The 17,070-nt window shown below is 37.6% G+C and overlaps 1 protein-coding gene and 1 pseudogene across 3 annotated transcripts in view; one reads left to right on the top strand and one right to left on the bottom strand.

Moving 5' to 3' along the window:
• Positions 1-17,070, top strand: part of STIL (STIL centriolar assembly protein) — a 64,922-nt gene that overhangs the window by 14,045 nt on the left and 33,807 nt on the right. For 2 of the 3 annotated variants that reach the window (XM_041739203.1, XM_041739202.1), the window contains exons 7-12: positions 258-341; positions 1,504-1,590; positions 4,593-4,743; positions 6,821-6,930; positions 14,012-14,126; positions 15,531-16,463. In XM_041739203.1, coding sequence (XP_041595137.1) covers positions 258-341; positions 1,504-1,590; positions 4,593-4,743; positions 6,821-6,930; positions 14,012-14,126; positions 15,531-16,463 — 1,480 coding nt within the window. The remainder of the gene's footprint in view (positions 1-257; positions 342-1,503; positions 1,591-4,592; positions 4,744-6,820; positions 6,931-14,011; positions 14,127-15,530; positions 16,464-17,070) is intronic. The other variant, XM_041739204.1, reaches the window with a different exon arrangement.
• LOC121481662 lies at positions 9,397-10,584 on the bottom strand (annotated as a pseudogene).

The following is a 17,070-nucleotide window of genomic DNA, read 5'->3' as shown; positions in this document are numbered from 1 at the left end:
CTTTTAATAAAGTGGTGTGATCTTCAATGGCCATTTTAATAGAAATTTTAAGATATTAAATCTCTTCAATTCCTTCCTCTTACTGGATTCGTTTTTTACATATTGAAGTTTTCTTTGTGTGCGTGTGTATGAGAGAAAACATTTATTTGAATCATCTTCTCTGCTTAAAATAAGCTTCTTCAAGTACTCAGATTATCTCTTTTAGGTAAAAAGGACATACTCTTAATTGTTTTTTTACAAGAATGTCTTCTGTTTAGATATCTTACTATGGACGAAACACGCAAATTGTTACTTTTGCTGGAATCGGATCCCAAGGTTTGTTCTCTACCGTTAGTGGGGATGTAAGTATTGTATTATGTATGAAAACCTTTCCAGCCACATATGTATTCAAATGTATGTAATAAGCATAAATAAAACATATAACGTTGAGTTCGTTTTGCTGAAATTGAAACCTTAGAGCCCTGTTTCTTCAACCTCCATCACTACCCCCTGTCTTTAAGGGACCTTGAAGAAGCCAGGGCTCAGAATAACACTTTATTTTATTTTTTTTTTTTTTGGAGAATAACACTTTAAAATATACTGACAAAAGCAGTTTTATGGAAATTTCCTTTAGTGTTAATGCCTTTCTCATTAGAGTTCGTGGTTAAGGACATTTAGATAGATTATTCAGTCAGAAATTTTATGTTGAGTATTTATTGTGTGTTTACCCTATGCATAGTACTGTATTTGGTACTGTGTTGGGATTAAAAATTTTCCAAGGAGTTTATAATAAAGGTGAAGCAATAAAATATGCGTATATTCACAAATAAAAAAATAATCAGGAAGTATGTGATTTATTATGAAATGAGCAATATATAGACAGTGAGTGTTACTAGTCTTCATTACAGAGATGATAGGGACATTTCCTTAAAGAAGGCAAACTTGAGGGGGACCTTGAAGAGTTTGGATAATAGAATGGAGGGGTTTGGTGCTATATGCAAAGTTAAATAATGAGAATGCACAAATATTCTGCACACCACAAAATCTTACAGTCTGTTTCCTATGGTCTTGGTATTAGCTATGGGTTATACCAAGTGAATGCCTATTAAGAGCCTTGGGAGATTTGGGCTACATATATATGTTACGACATCTAATCCTCTCAATAACTCTATAGTTTTAGGCTCCTAACTTCATTCTCCCCTAACTTAGCACATTCTTAGTCCAGGCTAGATGATTCTAATTGATTCCTTTTTTCATCTCTGTTGTTAACTGTTTTGTGTCCCACCATTTTCTTGTCCTCTCAGGTGGAAGAGGGCAGAGAGAAAGCTCTGTCTGTACCTATATATCTATATTCCTTTTAATTATTAGCATGGTCTGGTGTTCATAGATTTCTTATTTATGAGCTGCTTAATGTATTGCTGATAAATATCAAGAATCTCTCCCGTATTACTTTAAGAATGTAAAGCACATTAAGTATTAATTTGTAAGTGACTATAGCTTTAATTTGTATTTTTTTTCTTTTAGTTGGCTGTCTGGAATTATACATATATATAGTCCTCAGGTATGGGCTTGCTGCTTACGATACATGTTCAGTCCTTCTATTCAAGAAAGGCAAGTGATATTTTGTATTTTAATCTTCTCCCCTGTTCATGTTTTCCTGAACATGTCTGGTTTAAAATTCATACGGTGTGGGGCAGCCCAGGTGGCTCAGCGGTTTAGCGCTGCCTTCAGCCCAGGGTGTGATCCTGGAGACCCGGGATCGAATCCCATGTCGGGCTCCCTGCATGGAGCCTGCTTCTCCCTCTCTCTATGCCTGTGTTTGTGCCCCTCTCTCTCTGTGTTTCTCATGAATAAATAAAATCTTTTAAAGATAAATAAATAAAATTCATACAGTGCTTTAACCATTTATAATACTTATATAGACCGGAATATTAAGTGCACTAAGAAAAACAAATCTTACATTAAGATTTGTAAGATCTTTTATTGATGGAATAAAACTTGGAATGAAACTTGGAATAAAAATTGTCTGGAATAAAACCAGACAAAGGTGAGGTTGTAGTATACTTGGAAATGTGAAGGAATTCATTTGCCTAACCACAGTACTGTAACACAGAAGATACACTTTTTTCATGTGGTGAAAAAACCCTAGGGATCATCTACTGTAGCATATGATTTTATAAAGAGATTAATATTCAGTGAACTGATTAAAAATGAATTTGAGTTTGTTGCCTTATGCGTGTTTTATTAAGTTACACAGTGCTAATACTAGTACTGTAATATTTGAAATGAGATTTAATTTTCTTTCTGGAACTGAAGCACAAGCATTGGAACAAACAAGGGAACTTTCTTTTTTTTTAAGATTTTATTTATTCATTCATGAGAGACACAGAGAGAGAGAGAGGCAGAGACGCAGGCAGAGGGAGAAGCAGGCTCCATGCAGGGAGCCCGACGTGGGACTCGACCCTGGGTCTCCAGGATCATGCCCTGGGCTGAAGGCGGTGCTAAACCACTGAGCCACCGTGCTGCCCACAAGGGAACTTTCTTACCTCAACTCCTAATTTAATTGTTATTTTGTATGTGATACCACCACCATTTGTCTCTTAGCTCAAACAGTACTCACAGACACAGTACAAAGCCAAGGCTACTTGATGCTAAGTGTAGTTCCTGAGGAAGGAGCCTGACAGGGCTACTCTTGCTTTTGGTGCACACTACCTCTATAATGGCTCATGCAAAACAAATGCTGAACATTATTTTTGATTTTGTTTTTTTTTGTAGAAGCAAAAATCCTCTTCACATTTCTCTCAGTTACTGAAAACAGGTTCTAACAGAGGTCTTCTGTAAAAGTGAAGTGGCCTGATGTGAACTTTTAAAAAGAAAGGATATCTTTTAATTAATTTTAGTATGTATTTTAGGGATTCTTGATGACTTTACAAATAATTGGTGAGACATGCAATGAATAATAAAATGAATGTTTTTATCTGTGTTTATAATAGTGAAATATTATAAATAATTAAAATACGTACTTTTAGAAGTCTAGGTGAATAATGTCATCTATAAATGATAATATTATGTAGTCACTTAAAATGAGTAAAGAAGTATAAGGCAGGGATCCCTGGGTGGCTCAGCGGTTTGGCGCCTGCCTTTGGCCCAGGGCGCGATCCTGGAGACCCGGGATCGAATCCCACATCGGGCTCCCAGTGCATGGAGCCTGCTTCTCCCTCTGCCTGTGTCTCTGCCCCTCTCTCTCTCTCTCTCTCTCTCTCTCTCTCTCTGTGACTATCATAAATAAATAAAAATTTAAAAAAAAAAAAAAGTAGTATAAGGCATGGGCAGCCCAGGTGGCTCAGTGGTTTAATACCGCCTTCGGCCCAGGGTGTGATCCTGGAGACCCGGGATCAAGTCCCACGTCGGACTCCCTGCATGGAGCCGGCTTCTCCCTCTGCCTGTGTCTCTGCCTCTCTCTCTCTGTCTCTCTCTCTCTCTGTGTATCTCTCATGAATAAATAAATAAAACCTTAAAAAAAAAAGTCTAAGACATGATATAAAATAGTGACATGGGAAGAAATCCAAGATAGTCAAATAAAAAATAGCAATCACTTATACAGGTGACCTTGAAACAATGTAGGTGAGGTGCTCAGTAAATCTGCATATGGGGTGCCAGCTGGCTCAGTCAGTAGAGCATGTGACTCATGATCTCTGAGTCATAAGTTCAAGCCCCATGTTGGGCATAGAATTTACTTAAAAAAAAAACACAAAAACAACTGGATATTACTTAATTCCCTAAAAACTTATACTAATAGCCTACTGTTGACCAAAAGCTTTATAGATAATCTAGTTAACACATATTTTATATGTTATATGTATTATATACTTTAAATATTCTCACAGTATTATAAGTATTCTACAATAAAACAAGATGGAGAAAAAAATATTAAGAAAATTATACAGAAGACTAAATACATTTATACTACTGTGCTGTATTTAACAAAAATTCATGTGTAAGTGGACTTATACAGGTCAAACCTATGTTGCTCAAGAGTCAACTATAGTATTTATGGTATGGCCTCATTTTTGTTAGATTGTGAAAAATGTTTTTGTATGCTGAGGAGAAAATTACAGAGATATGTACGCTAAAACAGAGAGTGAGGTGATTTTCATTTTGTTTCATATATCTATTTTGCTTGAAGTTTTTACAAGGAATATGTATTTCATAATAAAATATATTTTAAAAATTAAAAATCAGTAACACTAAAAAGTAAGCACAAATTTGCTTCTCAGTTTTTTCTTTAAGACTTTATTCATTTGAGACAGACCAAACACATGGCCGGGGTGGGGGTGGGGGATGTACATGTCATGCAGAGGGAGAGGGACAAGCAGACCCCTCGCCAGGCACAGAGTGCGATATGGGCCTAATCCCAGGACCTGGAGATCACAACCTGAGCCAAAGTCAGACATTGAACTGACTGAGCCACCCAGGCGTCCTACTCCCCAGTTTTCTTCCCAAAGTTAGACTGCTTAGGTAGTTTATTAACTAGATTGAGAGATTTGTGTAGAGTTGTTAGAATATATTCTTATTATCAGAAATTTTTAATTAAATGGCATTTTTTTGTCCAGGGTTTTTTCAGAATCTGGAAATTTCATTATAGTTCTCTATTCTGTGACACATAAGGATCCTGAATTTTATGAATGCCTCCCCTGTGATGGCAGGTCGTCTGACCTTCAGTTCCAGCTACTAACCAGCAAGGAAACATTACATCTTTTCAAAGTAAGTGATTTGATTACCTGGCACATTAATGATTGTTTAGAGTCATATGTCGGCAGTTTAAACAATGGTCTTTACCCTTTAACATAGTTACTCAAACTATTAGATTTGTTTATAATTTATTATTATTATTATTATTATTTTAATATTTTATTTATTTATTCATGAGAGACACAGAGAGAGGCAGAGACACAGGCAGGGAGAAGCAGGCTCCCGCGGGTAGCCCGATGCAGGACTCGATCCCGGAAACCTGGGATCATGCCCTGAGCCAAAGGCACACACTCAACCACTGAGCCACCCAGGTGTCCCATATTTATAATTATTATTGAATATTAACTTTATTCATTTGTGGTTAATATTTTATAAATTTCAGATCATGTCTGCAGAACCAAATTATAATACAGGATCAGAGCTTTTCAGAATAATTTACCCATGTTGTTCTAAAGCCTTTGAAGAGTATCAAGAATTTGTATATTGGTATCATTTTATGATATTGAGAGTTAATTTGTAATCTTAGTATTTTGTTTACCCTGTTTTTTTTTAAATATGTAGGTATAACAAATGGTTTCTCAGATGAAAGTCAGTGTTTATGTCTGATCCTTGGAATCAGAATAGATTGTTGCTGTATCTCATAAAACACGTAAAAGTACATAAGTGATGGTCACAGAAAAAGTAGATCTTTAAAACCCTAAGTGTCATTATGTAAAAACATTCAGACTGCTTTTCAGTAAAATGATTGATTGTCCTATGTCTCAGACTAATAATAAAAAAATTCTCAGGGTACCTTGCTGGCTCATTAAGAAAAGCATATGACTCTTGATCTTGGAGTCATGAGCTCAAGCCACATGTTGGCTGTAGAGCTTACTTAAAGAAATAAAACTTTTTAAAAAAATTGTGTATTTTATACAAAAATATTGAATACTTCTAAATAATCATTTGTTTTCACTCAGCTCCTATTTTGTGTCTTCTTGATTTACGTTTATAGGCAATATCAGTTTTTGAATCAAGTTTTTGTATTTAATTAATTATAAATATAATTCTCTTAATTGAAGTCTAATATATTTCCATTTTAGAAACATATATTATTCTTTAGATCACATTCTCAGTTCACAGTTCATTTCTTCACTGAATCCCTGGTTATCGAGTGAGTTACATAATAGAGATAATGAAGTTTTCACTTTCATTTGTATGGCAGGGGAATGGACAGTTAAAAAAGGTTTCAAAAAAATAGAACTAACATATTTTTAAGCAGTTCCACTTCTGGATTTTTATCCAAAGGAAACAAAAACACAGACTTGAAAAGACCTTTGCACCTGCATGTTGACTGCAGCACTGTTAGCCAAGACATAGAGGCAACCTAAATATCCACTGATGGGTGACTGGATAAAGAAAGTGTGAGATAGATAGATTATATATACACACACACATATGATATTATATATCATATTTTATATATATATATACACATACATACATACATACATACAGTGGAATGTTATTCAGTCATAGAAAAGAAGAAATCCTGTCATTTGTGACAACATGGTTGGACCTTGAAGTGCTAAGTAAAAGAAGTCAAAGAAGGCCAAATACCATATGATCTTACTTATGGGTGAAATCTGAACTCATAGATACAGAAAACAGATTGGTAGAAGGTTGAGGATGGCCAGAATGGGTGAAGGGAGTCAAAAGGTCTGAACAGTTATAAGACATGAGGATGTAATGTGTAGCATGGTATGATTAATAACTTGTCTTTGAGAGTTGCTAAGGCAGTAGATCTTAAAAGTTCTCAACAGAAGGAGAAAGAATTGTGACTGTATGGTGATAGATGTTAACTAGACTTATTGTGATAAGCATTTTGCATTATATACAAATATTGAATCATTATGTTGCACACCTGAAACTAATGTAATGTGATAATGGCAGTTGTATCTCAATTTTTAAAATAATTTTTTTAAAAAGGGTACTGTAATAGAAATAAGTCTCCTCCTAGTGTTTCAGAGTTAGCTACTTTTCAGCTAAATAGAATTCACTGGTGTTTTTGCTTAAGTCAGCTCTCAAAGTACAACCTACTTTATTTCAGAATGTTGAACCTTCTGACAAGAATTCAATCCATTTTGAACTGACTGCTGAAAGTCAAAATGCAGAAACAGAGTTTTTCAACAAGGTTTCTAAGAATATTTCAACTACAAGGTAAAAGATGAGGGTGCCTGGGTGGTAATTGGTTAAGTGTCTGCCTTTGGCTTAGGTCATGATCCTAGGGTTCTGTAATCAGGCCCCACTCAGCAGGGAGTCTGCTTCTCCCTCTCCCTCTGTGTGCTCTCTCTCTCTTTCAAATAAATAAGTAAAATATTTTTTTAAAAAGATAAAAGAGGGCAGCCTGGGTGGCTCAGCAGTTTAGCACCGCCTTCAGTCCAGGGCATGATCCTGGAGACCTGGGATCAAGTCCCACGTCGGGCTCCCTGCATGGAGCCTGCTTCTCCCTCTGCCTGTCTCTCTGCCTCTCTCTGTGTGTGTCTCTCATGAATAAATAAATAAAATCTTTATAAAGAAAGGAAGGAAGGAAGGAAGGAAGGTAGGAAGGAAGGAAGAAAGAAAGAAAGAAAGAAAGAAAGAAAGAAAGAAAGAAAGAAAGAAAGAAAGAAAGAATTTTTGTTATAATGTGAACTTTTAAAATTATATCCACTTGTTGTTGATGAGTAATTAAAGTAACTCCCCAATCTGATGAAACTGATTGTGTATCTTAGATATGATAAAATGTCCTTGCTTTAAATATATTTTTTTAAATTTTTTAATTTATTTATGATAGTCACAGAGAGAGAGAGAGAGGCAGAGTCACAGGCTGAAGGAGAAGCAGGCTCCATGCACTGGGAGCCTGACGTGGGATTCGATCCCGGGTCTCCAGGATCGCGCCCTGGGCCAACGGCAGGCACCAAACCGCTGCGCCACCCAGGGATCCCAATGTCCTTGCTTTAAATGCATTACTTCATACTCAGATGTTGGATGATAATTTTAATGAAGTGACAACTTTAATATGGTTGTCATTTGAGTTGCTTTATTACATGGGGGGAAAGGTGTCAAGAAATCATCTTGCTTAGGAAGAAGCATCCTGTTTTTGTTAGTTTGCCTTCTGTTTGTTCTTCTCTTCCGTATAGTTTTAAACCTGGGTCTATCAGAGAAACTACTGTAAGATGTAATTTCTTTACCTAAAAAATGAAATACGCTTGGGGAATATTAATTAAATAATGGCTGTGGCGTTTTGGGTCTGATACACCTTTTCTGGTAAAAAAAACATGTTCCTTTGTACTAGGGTTCTTCAGAGAAACAAAAACAGCAGGATGGAGAGAGAGAGAGAGAGAGAGAGAGGGAAAGATTTGTTTTATGAAATTGGCTTGTGCAATTGTGGAGGCTGAGAAAAGTTTCAGTTAGAGTCCAAAAGTGGTCTGCTAGCTGAATTTCCTCTTCTTGCTTTGTATGTTCTATTAAGGCCTTCAGTGACTAGATAAGGCCCATCCACATTGTGGAGGATAATTTGCTTTACTCGGTAGTCTGCTGATTTTAATGTTAATCTCATCTAAAAATACCTTCACAGAGAGACTCCTGAGTGGTTCAGTCAGTTAGGTGTCCCAACTCTTGATTTTGGCTCAGGTCATGGTCTCAGGGTTGTGAGATTGAGCACTGTGTAGGGCTCCACACTGTTTATAGAGCCTGCCTAAGATTCTTTTTCCCTCCCTCTGTCCCTCCTCTTTCCCTGACGCCCTCAAAAAAAAAAACCTTCACAGAAATATCTAGAATAATGATTGACCAAATATCTGGTCATCATGGCCTAGCCAAGTTGACACATAAAATTAACCCTTCATGCTTTCTCATTCTTCTATATGGCAGGTGGTGTGCTAAAAGCTGGGAATATGGTGGTATTAAAAACACTTGCAGGGCACCCGGGTGGCTCAGTGGTTGAGAGTGTCTGCCTTTGGCTCAGGTCGTGATCCTGGGGTCCTGGGATTGAGTCCCGCATCAGGCTCCCCGTGGGGAGCCTGCTTTTCCCTCTGGCTGTGTCTCTGCCTCTCTTTCTGTGTCTCTCATGAATAAATAAAAATCTTTAAAAAAATAAAATAGGGGATCCCTGGGTGGCGCAGCCGTTTGGCGCCTGCCTTTGGCCCAGGGCGCGATCCTGGAGACCCGGGATCGAATCCCATGTCGGGCTCCCGGTGCATGGAGCCTGCTTCTCCCTCTGCCTATGTCTCTGCCTCTCTCTCTGTCTCTCTGTGACTATCATAAATAAATAAAAATTAAAAAAATAAATAAATAAAAAATAAAAATAAAATAAAATAAAAACAGTGGAAGACAGTTTTCTTCCCTCATGGAATTTATATTCCAGTGATGAGGTGTTGATTGTTCTCCATATGATTGGAGAGGTCCATTAATTTAAGTTAGTAATTTGCCAAATATTTGGTATCCTCATTTGAAAGTTATTTTGGAATCCTGGTTTGTTCTTTGATGCTATAGGTCTGAAAGTATTGTTTTCATAGTAAACTCTGCCCCCAAATTTGAGGATCAAACTCAGAACCCTGAGATCAAGAGTCATATCCTCTACTGAGCTAGTCAGGTGTCCTGACAATAAAACAACAATAAAACTATTGTTTTTTAACATTTAAAAAGTATTTTTCATTTACCTTTACATTAGTACTTAAAATACACATTTCTATTTCAAGATGACATTTAAAAATTCGAATACAACAGCAGCATAAATATAACTCTCCAATTACAAAAAAAGCTAAACTGGGATCCACAGTTAAGTTATTCTCATGTTTACAAGTATGATTCTGAAATAAATACTACTTCTAAGCAGCTGTTATCGGCTTTTTGGGTTTGGTTTAAATACACATATTTTCAGTTGTGGGGAAGCTTATATTCTTTGCACTGTTCTGAAAGGATTAAGAGCCCTAAAAACTGAAGTACTCAGTCTGCAAAACAGGCAGAAAAAAGTTAAATAGGATTCCTATATAACATCAAAAGCATGTGATATTCTGCAGCAATTGGGAGTACTTCAGAATTGGCAAACTGTCCTCTTTACAACTAATTTTAACAGAAGAGTTTAAGAAGGAGCATATTTTATCACTACATTAAAAAGTGACATGTTTCTTTTGTGCTAATTTGACTCCCGTGAATGACCTAGCTAGTTAATTGGTCACAAGTAATTTGGTTACCAGGCAAATCAAACCTGCAAGAAAAAAAGCCAATATTTAAATTACCATATTACTGTCTGACCCATTCAAATGATTTATTTTCAACATAAACATAAAAACTCACTATGAGATGCCTAACTATTTTTTTTTTTAATTTTATTTATTTATTTATTTATGATAGTCAGAGAGAGGCAGAGACATAGGCAGAGGGAGAAGCAGGCTCCATGCACCGGGAGCCCGACATGGGATTCGATCCCGGGTCTCCAGGACCGCGCCCTGGGCCAAAGGCAGGCGCCAAACGGCTGCGCCACCCAGGGATCCCTGAGATGCCTAACTAAAAAGCAAGCACCACCAAAAAACCAAGACAGCTTCTCTTCTTCTAAGGTTTAGGCTTTGCCCAGAATTCCTTATACATGGAATAGCCCATACCAAGAGTCATTGCTCCCACAACAAAGCCTTGGGCTGCCACACGCATGTGGATTAGGTGAACAGACATTTTAGTATTTCCCCTGCTCTTTAATTTATATAATCCATATGCGACGATTGCTGCAAACCCCGCCATTCCAATGGGAACAAAGGGTGCCTCTCTAGCTTTTCAGATAAGTTTAGATCCCTAATCTTCATCATATGAAGAAAGAGAAACATCTGTGCCAGTTGACATTGTGACTGAAGAATCCTCCAAAGACAACGCTCTGCCCAAACTCCAATGGGCTTCTGGCTCTCACCCACGCCCGCAGTGCAGCCGGCGTCTCCTCCTAAAACTATTGTTATTTTGACTTACCCTAGTAGTTAATTTGTCCTTTTCGCAACTTTTTGACTATAACCTTAACCTGTCTTTGGACCCCTTTAATACTGCTTGTTTAATATCTTTCATGGGAAACAGAAGGTATAGGTTAATTGTAGATTATTGCCATTATTGAGAAAATGGCTTGACTTTTTTCATAGCATTCATTCATCTGTCCATAACACTTGATTGTATAGATGGAACTTATGGTACAATTTTAAAATAAAACAAATGCCAACTATACCAACTATTTATACAGGTCACAACATTCAAATCCTAGTTCTGAACATTATTCTTCCATCTGTAAAGTGGGAATTATGACTGAATCAGAAGTAGTTTCTTGTTGCTGCTCTAAAAAATTACCACAAACTTGTTGACTTAAAAATAATACAAATTTATTGCCTTTCAGTTTTGGAGGTCAGAAGTCTGAAATGGTCTTTGAGGCTAAAATCAAAGTGATGATAGGGCTGCATTCCTTCTGGAAGCTTTAGTAGAGAATCCATTTTATTCCCTTTTCTAGCTTTTAGAGGCCATGTGCATTCCTTTTCTGGTGGCCCCTCACTCTCTCTTCAAAGCTAGCTTCTGACTTCTGCTTCTGTCTTCACATCTCCTTCTCTGACTCTGACCCTTTGCCTCCATTTCATAAGGGCCCTTGTGATTACATTGAGCCTGCCTGGATAATCTAGGATAATCTCCGCATCTCAAGATCTTTAACTTAATCACATCTGCAAACTCCCTTTTACAATAAACATAGCCACAGGTTCTGAGAAGATTAGAGAAATACCTGAGTTATACTGTCTCCATCTTTGGGCGTTTTAAGTTATCCTTGAAATACATTAGGTTACTGGAAAACTATATTCTTACAGCTTTTTCAGGAATACCTTTCGTGACTTTTTAAGTCTTTATTCAAGATTTCATTGAATATTTAAAAAGCCAGATTAAGGAGACACATAATTGCTTTAGCGTTATTTTTGAAAACTGCCAATTTTCAACTCTGATCAAACTTTAGTAACAGTCACTTTTAGATTTTAGTAAAATGTTTGTCTTACCTAAAGAACTGATCTTATAACTATACAACATAAAGTTTTTTCTTTTTGCTTTTGGTACTACAAAAGCTCAGAAATGAATTTTATTGCTCATTGTCAGAAATTTTATGTGGGTGTTGATATGTGTGTTATCATAAGTAGGTATGTAGCAAATATTAATTCTTGGGGCACCTGGGTGTGTCAGTCAGTTAAGCATCTGCCTTCAAGTCATGATCCCGGGGTCCTAGGGATCGAGCTCCGAGTCGGGTTCCCTGTGCAGCAGGGAGTCTGCTTCTCCCTCTTCCTCTGCTCCTCCCCCCTACTTGTGCTCCCTTCCTCTCTCTCTCAAGTAATAAATAAAATCTTTTAAAAAATATACTAATTCGGGATCCCTGGGTGGCGCAGCGGTTTGGCGCCTGCCTTTGGCCCAGGGCGCGATCCTGGAGACCCGGGATCGAATCCCACATCAGGCTCCCGGTGCATGGAGCCTGCTTCTCCCTCCGCCTGTGTCTCTGCCTCTCTCTCTCTCTCTGTGACTATCATAAATAAAAAAAAAAAAAATAAAAAAAAAATATACTAATTCTTTACCACAAACTCAGGTTCAAAAAATGTAACTTTTTTTTCTTTTTAAAAGTAATTGAATTTAATTTCTAATTTGACTGTCCAATTGGTTATAGAAACCAAATTTCAGTCAATTCAAGGTCTCTTTATCCACTTTTCTGTGAAGTTATATGTAATTTGGAGGAATTAATGCTGTGCCAAGAGTAATGATGTGGGATGACATGATTATCATGCAGCTAAGTTGCCATCTGCTCTGTCTGGTATTTTCATTTACATCTGGTCTTTGGCAGTAGGTTTGTGCAGGCCTCCACTATGATTTCCTTACTCTAGTCAGGTCCTTGGATCTCTGTCATGTCCATGCTGTACTGAGGCACAGTAGGTATCATAATATTCTCCATGTTACTCTTGGGTGCTAGGGGAGAACTTTGTAGACCCTGCTGCTTACACGCACCATGCAGACATTCTGATTGTTTCATTGAAGCACCTCAGCACTGAAGGACCTGAGTGTTTGCTTCTCAGCCCACCCGTTTTTAGGGCAAAGTTCTCCCCTGCTGTCCGACCTTCACGTCTACCTGGGCATTTCTGTTGTGCTCCCTGCCAGGATATAGGACCCTTTCTGAGGGAGTCCATCATTGTCTTAACTCTTAATTTCCTTCTGGCTTTTCTCTTTCCTGAACTCATCCTCTTGAAACTTTACTAGGATGCAAAAAAACCTGATGTGTATAGTCTTCCAGATTTTAATCTTAAACTCTAAATTTGCCTTTTGAAACTCAGTACCAGCACTCAAGGTTTGTTGTGTTCCGTTGGGGTAAGCCCCTGTGATGCAATGACTACAACTGACTCGGTAGGAGGTGGGACCTCAGTTAATGTCCCATCAGAGATGTAAGTGTACAGGAAAATGTAAGTTTCTTATTGAGTTCCCTTTTTTTTAACACAGTGTTTAATGCAATGAGTGTACAGCTTTATCACCAGTTTATAAATTTTTTTTGGCGAGCACTTTGTGGTATTTATAACTACATTCCTCAAAGTGGTTAATTAGAAAATAGCTTGGTAACTATTGGTATTTCGCAACTCTAAGGAAAACTGAGTTAAACTTCCCATGATCAGGCAAAGGGAGGTATTTTATTATGCATGAATCTGACTGGACCAGCTTTTCTAGGCCACTAACACTAGCCTGAAAAACAAAATAATCTATGGTTGTCAGATACTAAATTAAATGATCCAGATGCTACTGGGGATTATTAAAGGACTTTATTCAGGGTAGCCCCCATGGCGCAGCAGTTTAGCGCCGCCTGCAGCCTGGGGTGTGATCCTGGAGACCTGGGATTGAGTCCCGCGTCAGGCTCCCTGCATGGAGCCTGCTTCTCCCTCTGCCTGTGTCTCTGCCTCTCTCTCTCTCTGTGTGTGTCTCTGTGAATAAATAAATAAAATCTTTAAAAAAAAAAAAAAGGACTTTATTCAGTTTCAAAAAAAAGAACAAATAAACAAATAGAGCAGCCCGGGTGGCTCAGCGGTTTGGCGCCACCTTCAGCCTGGGGCTTGATCCTGGAGACCACCCGGGATCAAGTCCCATGTCGGGCTCCCTGCATGGAGCCTGCTTCTCCCTCTGCCTGTCTCTCTCTCTCCTTTCTGTGTATTCTCATGAATAAATAAATAAAATCTTAAAAAAAAATAAACAGATTACTGAAGACTTTTCTTTACTCCCCTCTATTCTTTAGGTCTTCCCAAAAGTTATCTCCAGGAAAAATGCCAATAAATGATCATGACTCTGGTGTTGAAGATGAAGATTTTTCTCCAAGACCAATTCCTAGTCCTCATCCTGTGAGTCAGAAGGTATTATTGATCTTGTGAAGAACCCACCTATGTGTTTATAAACCTAAAACCTGGGACACCTGGGTGGCTCAGTGGTTGAGCGTCTGCATTTGACTCAGGTTGTGATCCCTGGGACCTAAAGTGTAGTCCCACATCGGGCTTCCTGCAGAGCCTGCTTCTTCTCCCTCTACCTATGTCTCTGCCTCTCTCTGTGTCTCTCATGAATAAATAAATAAATTAAATCTTAAAAAAAAAAAAACTTAAAATCTTTTCATGTTATTCAATAATATTACCTGAAGCTTATTTAAGTTTTATTCGAAGATCTGTCTAGCTATACATCTGTGTGGCTATTATCTGTATATACAGATATAGTTATTTCTCACAGGTACATGTAATTATTGTGTTATATATGTAATAATATATATATATGTCTGTACATATTCTAGTAAGTATATGTAATTATACTTCCAGAGAAAACTGAGGCACAGATTGGTTAAGTTGCCTACCCAGTATTAAACAACTAGTAAGTAGTAAAGCTGGGATTTAGGAGGTTTGGAATTCAGTAAAAATAGTAGTTCAGAAAATTTGGTTTCAGAACATGGTGCTATTAACCCATATAGACTCAACATTCTATACTATCACTAGAACTTCACATTGATTCTTATCACCAAATCTGAGAAAACAAACTTGATTTTGGAGATTGCAGTAATCTTTGTCATAATTTTTTGACTGCAGGCAACCAGTAGTTTATTGTGGAACTGTTGTGCCTTAATTGGACCAATTACTTATTAGAATAAAAAGGAATGGGAAAGATTTTTTTTTTTTTTTTTTTAAGATTTTTAAAAATGAATAACAAATTGTAACCAAATTCACCATAGTGAATATTTAGTTTACTTTTTTCTGTTCTCTTCCAACTCCTAGTCACTATCAGTAAAAAGAATAACAGTGAATACTTTCACTTAGTATAAGAATTATTAAAATACTTATCAGGTCTTTTGTTACTTAAAATGCAGCAACATTATTTGTTACAAGATCTGTTGGAGCATTCTGCCAGTGATAAGTTTTTTGCAGAGAGAGGGTTAAAAAAGTCTATTTTATTTTATTTTATTTATTTATTTATTTTTAAAAAGTCTATTTTAAAACAGTTTCCCATATTGTGCTATGTTATATAAGCAACGTTAATCAGTGTTCCGATAAAAGGAGTTCCATTGTTAAGTAAGTTTGTAAGGGCAAGGACCTTGTTTATTTTACTCACAACTGTATTCCTACTGCTAGCACGTAGAAGGTGCCCAGAAAATATATGTCAACTGTCTAAAGAATAAACACTTTTTAATAAGTAATTGGATATAATTTGGAAAATATTAGTTTGAAGAAAGTGCAACATCCTAAAAAATACTTTTCCTTTCATTTCTTTCCCATTTATAGGTTCCTAAGATCCAACCATCAGTTCCTGAACTTTCGCTTGTGTTGGATGGCAATTTCATAGAATCTAATCCTCTGCCTAAGCCATTGGAAATGATGAATAGTGAAAATCCTTTGTTGATTAACCACTCTGAACACTTGGAGCCATTGCAACCCCAGCTTTATGATGACAAATGCAGCCTAGAAGCCAAAGCTGGAGAGCTTTCCTTGAGAGGGCAACCAAATCAATTAACCCAGAGCACTGTTCCTTTGAAACATGGCAGAGTAAGGCAGCCATCTACCTGTAAGAACGGGAACTCCCACATCAGGAACAGTGTTAAGCCATCTTCCATTAATAGGCCGTCTCTTGATACAGATGTACACAAAGAAGAATATCCTGTAAGATCCTCCGCGTTGAATTCCAAGCAGTCTTCTCTTGCCTCATGGTCTCAACCACACAATTTTGTTTTTTCATCCCATAATTCAGGAAGACCAATGGAACTTCAGATACCTACTCCATCACCACCGTCTTACTGTCCTGCAAATGTTTGTGGTTGTCAGCATCATGGCTACGTGCAGTATAGTCCAATAAATTCTTGGCAAGGAATGAATACAGGAGGGTCTGTTCAAGACCTCCAGTCTGAAGCCCTTCACAAGCATTCATTATTTCACCCAGGTGGATGTCCAGCACTGTACCCTAATGCATTCTGTTCTTCAAGTAGTCCTATAGCCTTGAGACCTCAGGGAAACACGAGTACTTGTTCTCCCCACAGCATTGTAGAACCATCACCTGTGGCAAGACTACCTTCACATGTGCACTCCTGTAACCCATCACCTTGTGCAGTATGCATGCACACACCCAAGACTGGATCAGATAATGGAATGATGGGACTGTCTCCAGATGCTTATAGGTTCCTCACAGAACAAGACAGACAGCTGAGACTGCTTCAGGCACAGGTTTGTGAGCTTTTTTAGTTCTTTTTTTTTAAGATTTATTTATTTATGATAGAGAGAGAGAGGCAGAGACACAGGAGGAGGGAGAAGCAGGCTCCATGCCGGGAGCCCGACGTGGGACTCGATTCCGGGGCTCCAGGATCACGCCCTGGGCCAAAGGCAGGTGCTAAAACACTGAGCCACCCAGGGATCCCCACTTTTTTAGTTCTTTTAAATTCTTGGTTTTAATATGGTTTCTTAAAAATAACTGGCAATTCTTCAGTAATTACATTTTATGGAGTAAAATTGTAGAATATCAAAACTGGAAGGAACCTTGGAAACTGAATTCTAGTTCCTGTTGTTTCACAGATAAGTAAAAAGACGATTAGACAGAGAAAATAATTTACCCAATGACACATTGCTAGTTAGGAGTAGAGCTGGGACTGGAAAGCAAACCTTCTCTTCTCTGCCTTGTACATATCCTAATCTACAACATAACTACCTTTGTCTTTGATTTGTCGGCCTCAAATGAAAAGTCTGTGTAGTGTACTAAACCTTGATATACAACCAAAGGTAGCAGAGTAGGATTTAAACTTATGTCCTAAAAAAAAAACAAAAAAACTTATGTCCT

This window comes from Vulpes lagopus, chromosome 23, assembly GCF_018345385.1.
Source record: "Vulpes lagopus strain Blue_001 chromosome 23, ASM1834538v1, whole genome shotgun sequence".
In the NCBI taxonomy this organism is placed as follows: domain Eukaryota; kingdom Metazoa; phylum Chordata; class Mammalia; order Carnivora; family Canidae; genus Vulpes; species Vulpes lagopus.
This window is presented reverse-complemented; position numbering and strand designations above follow the sequence as displayed.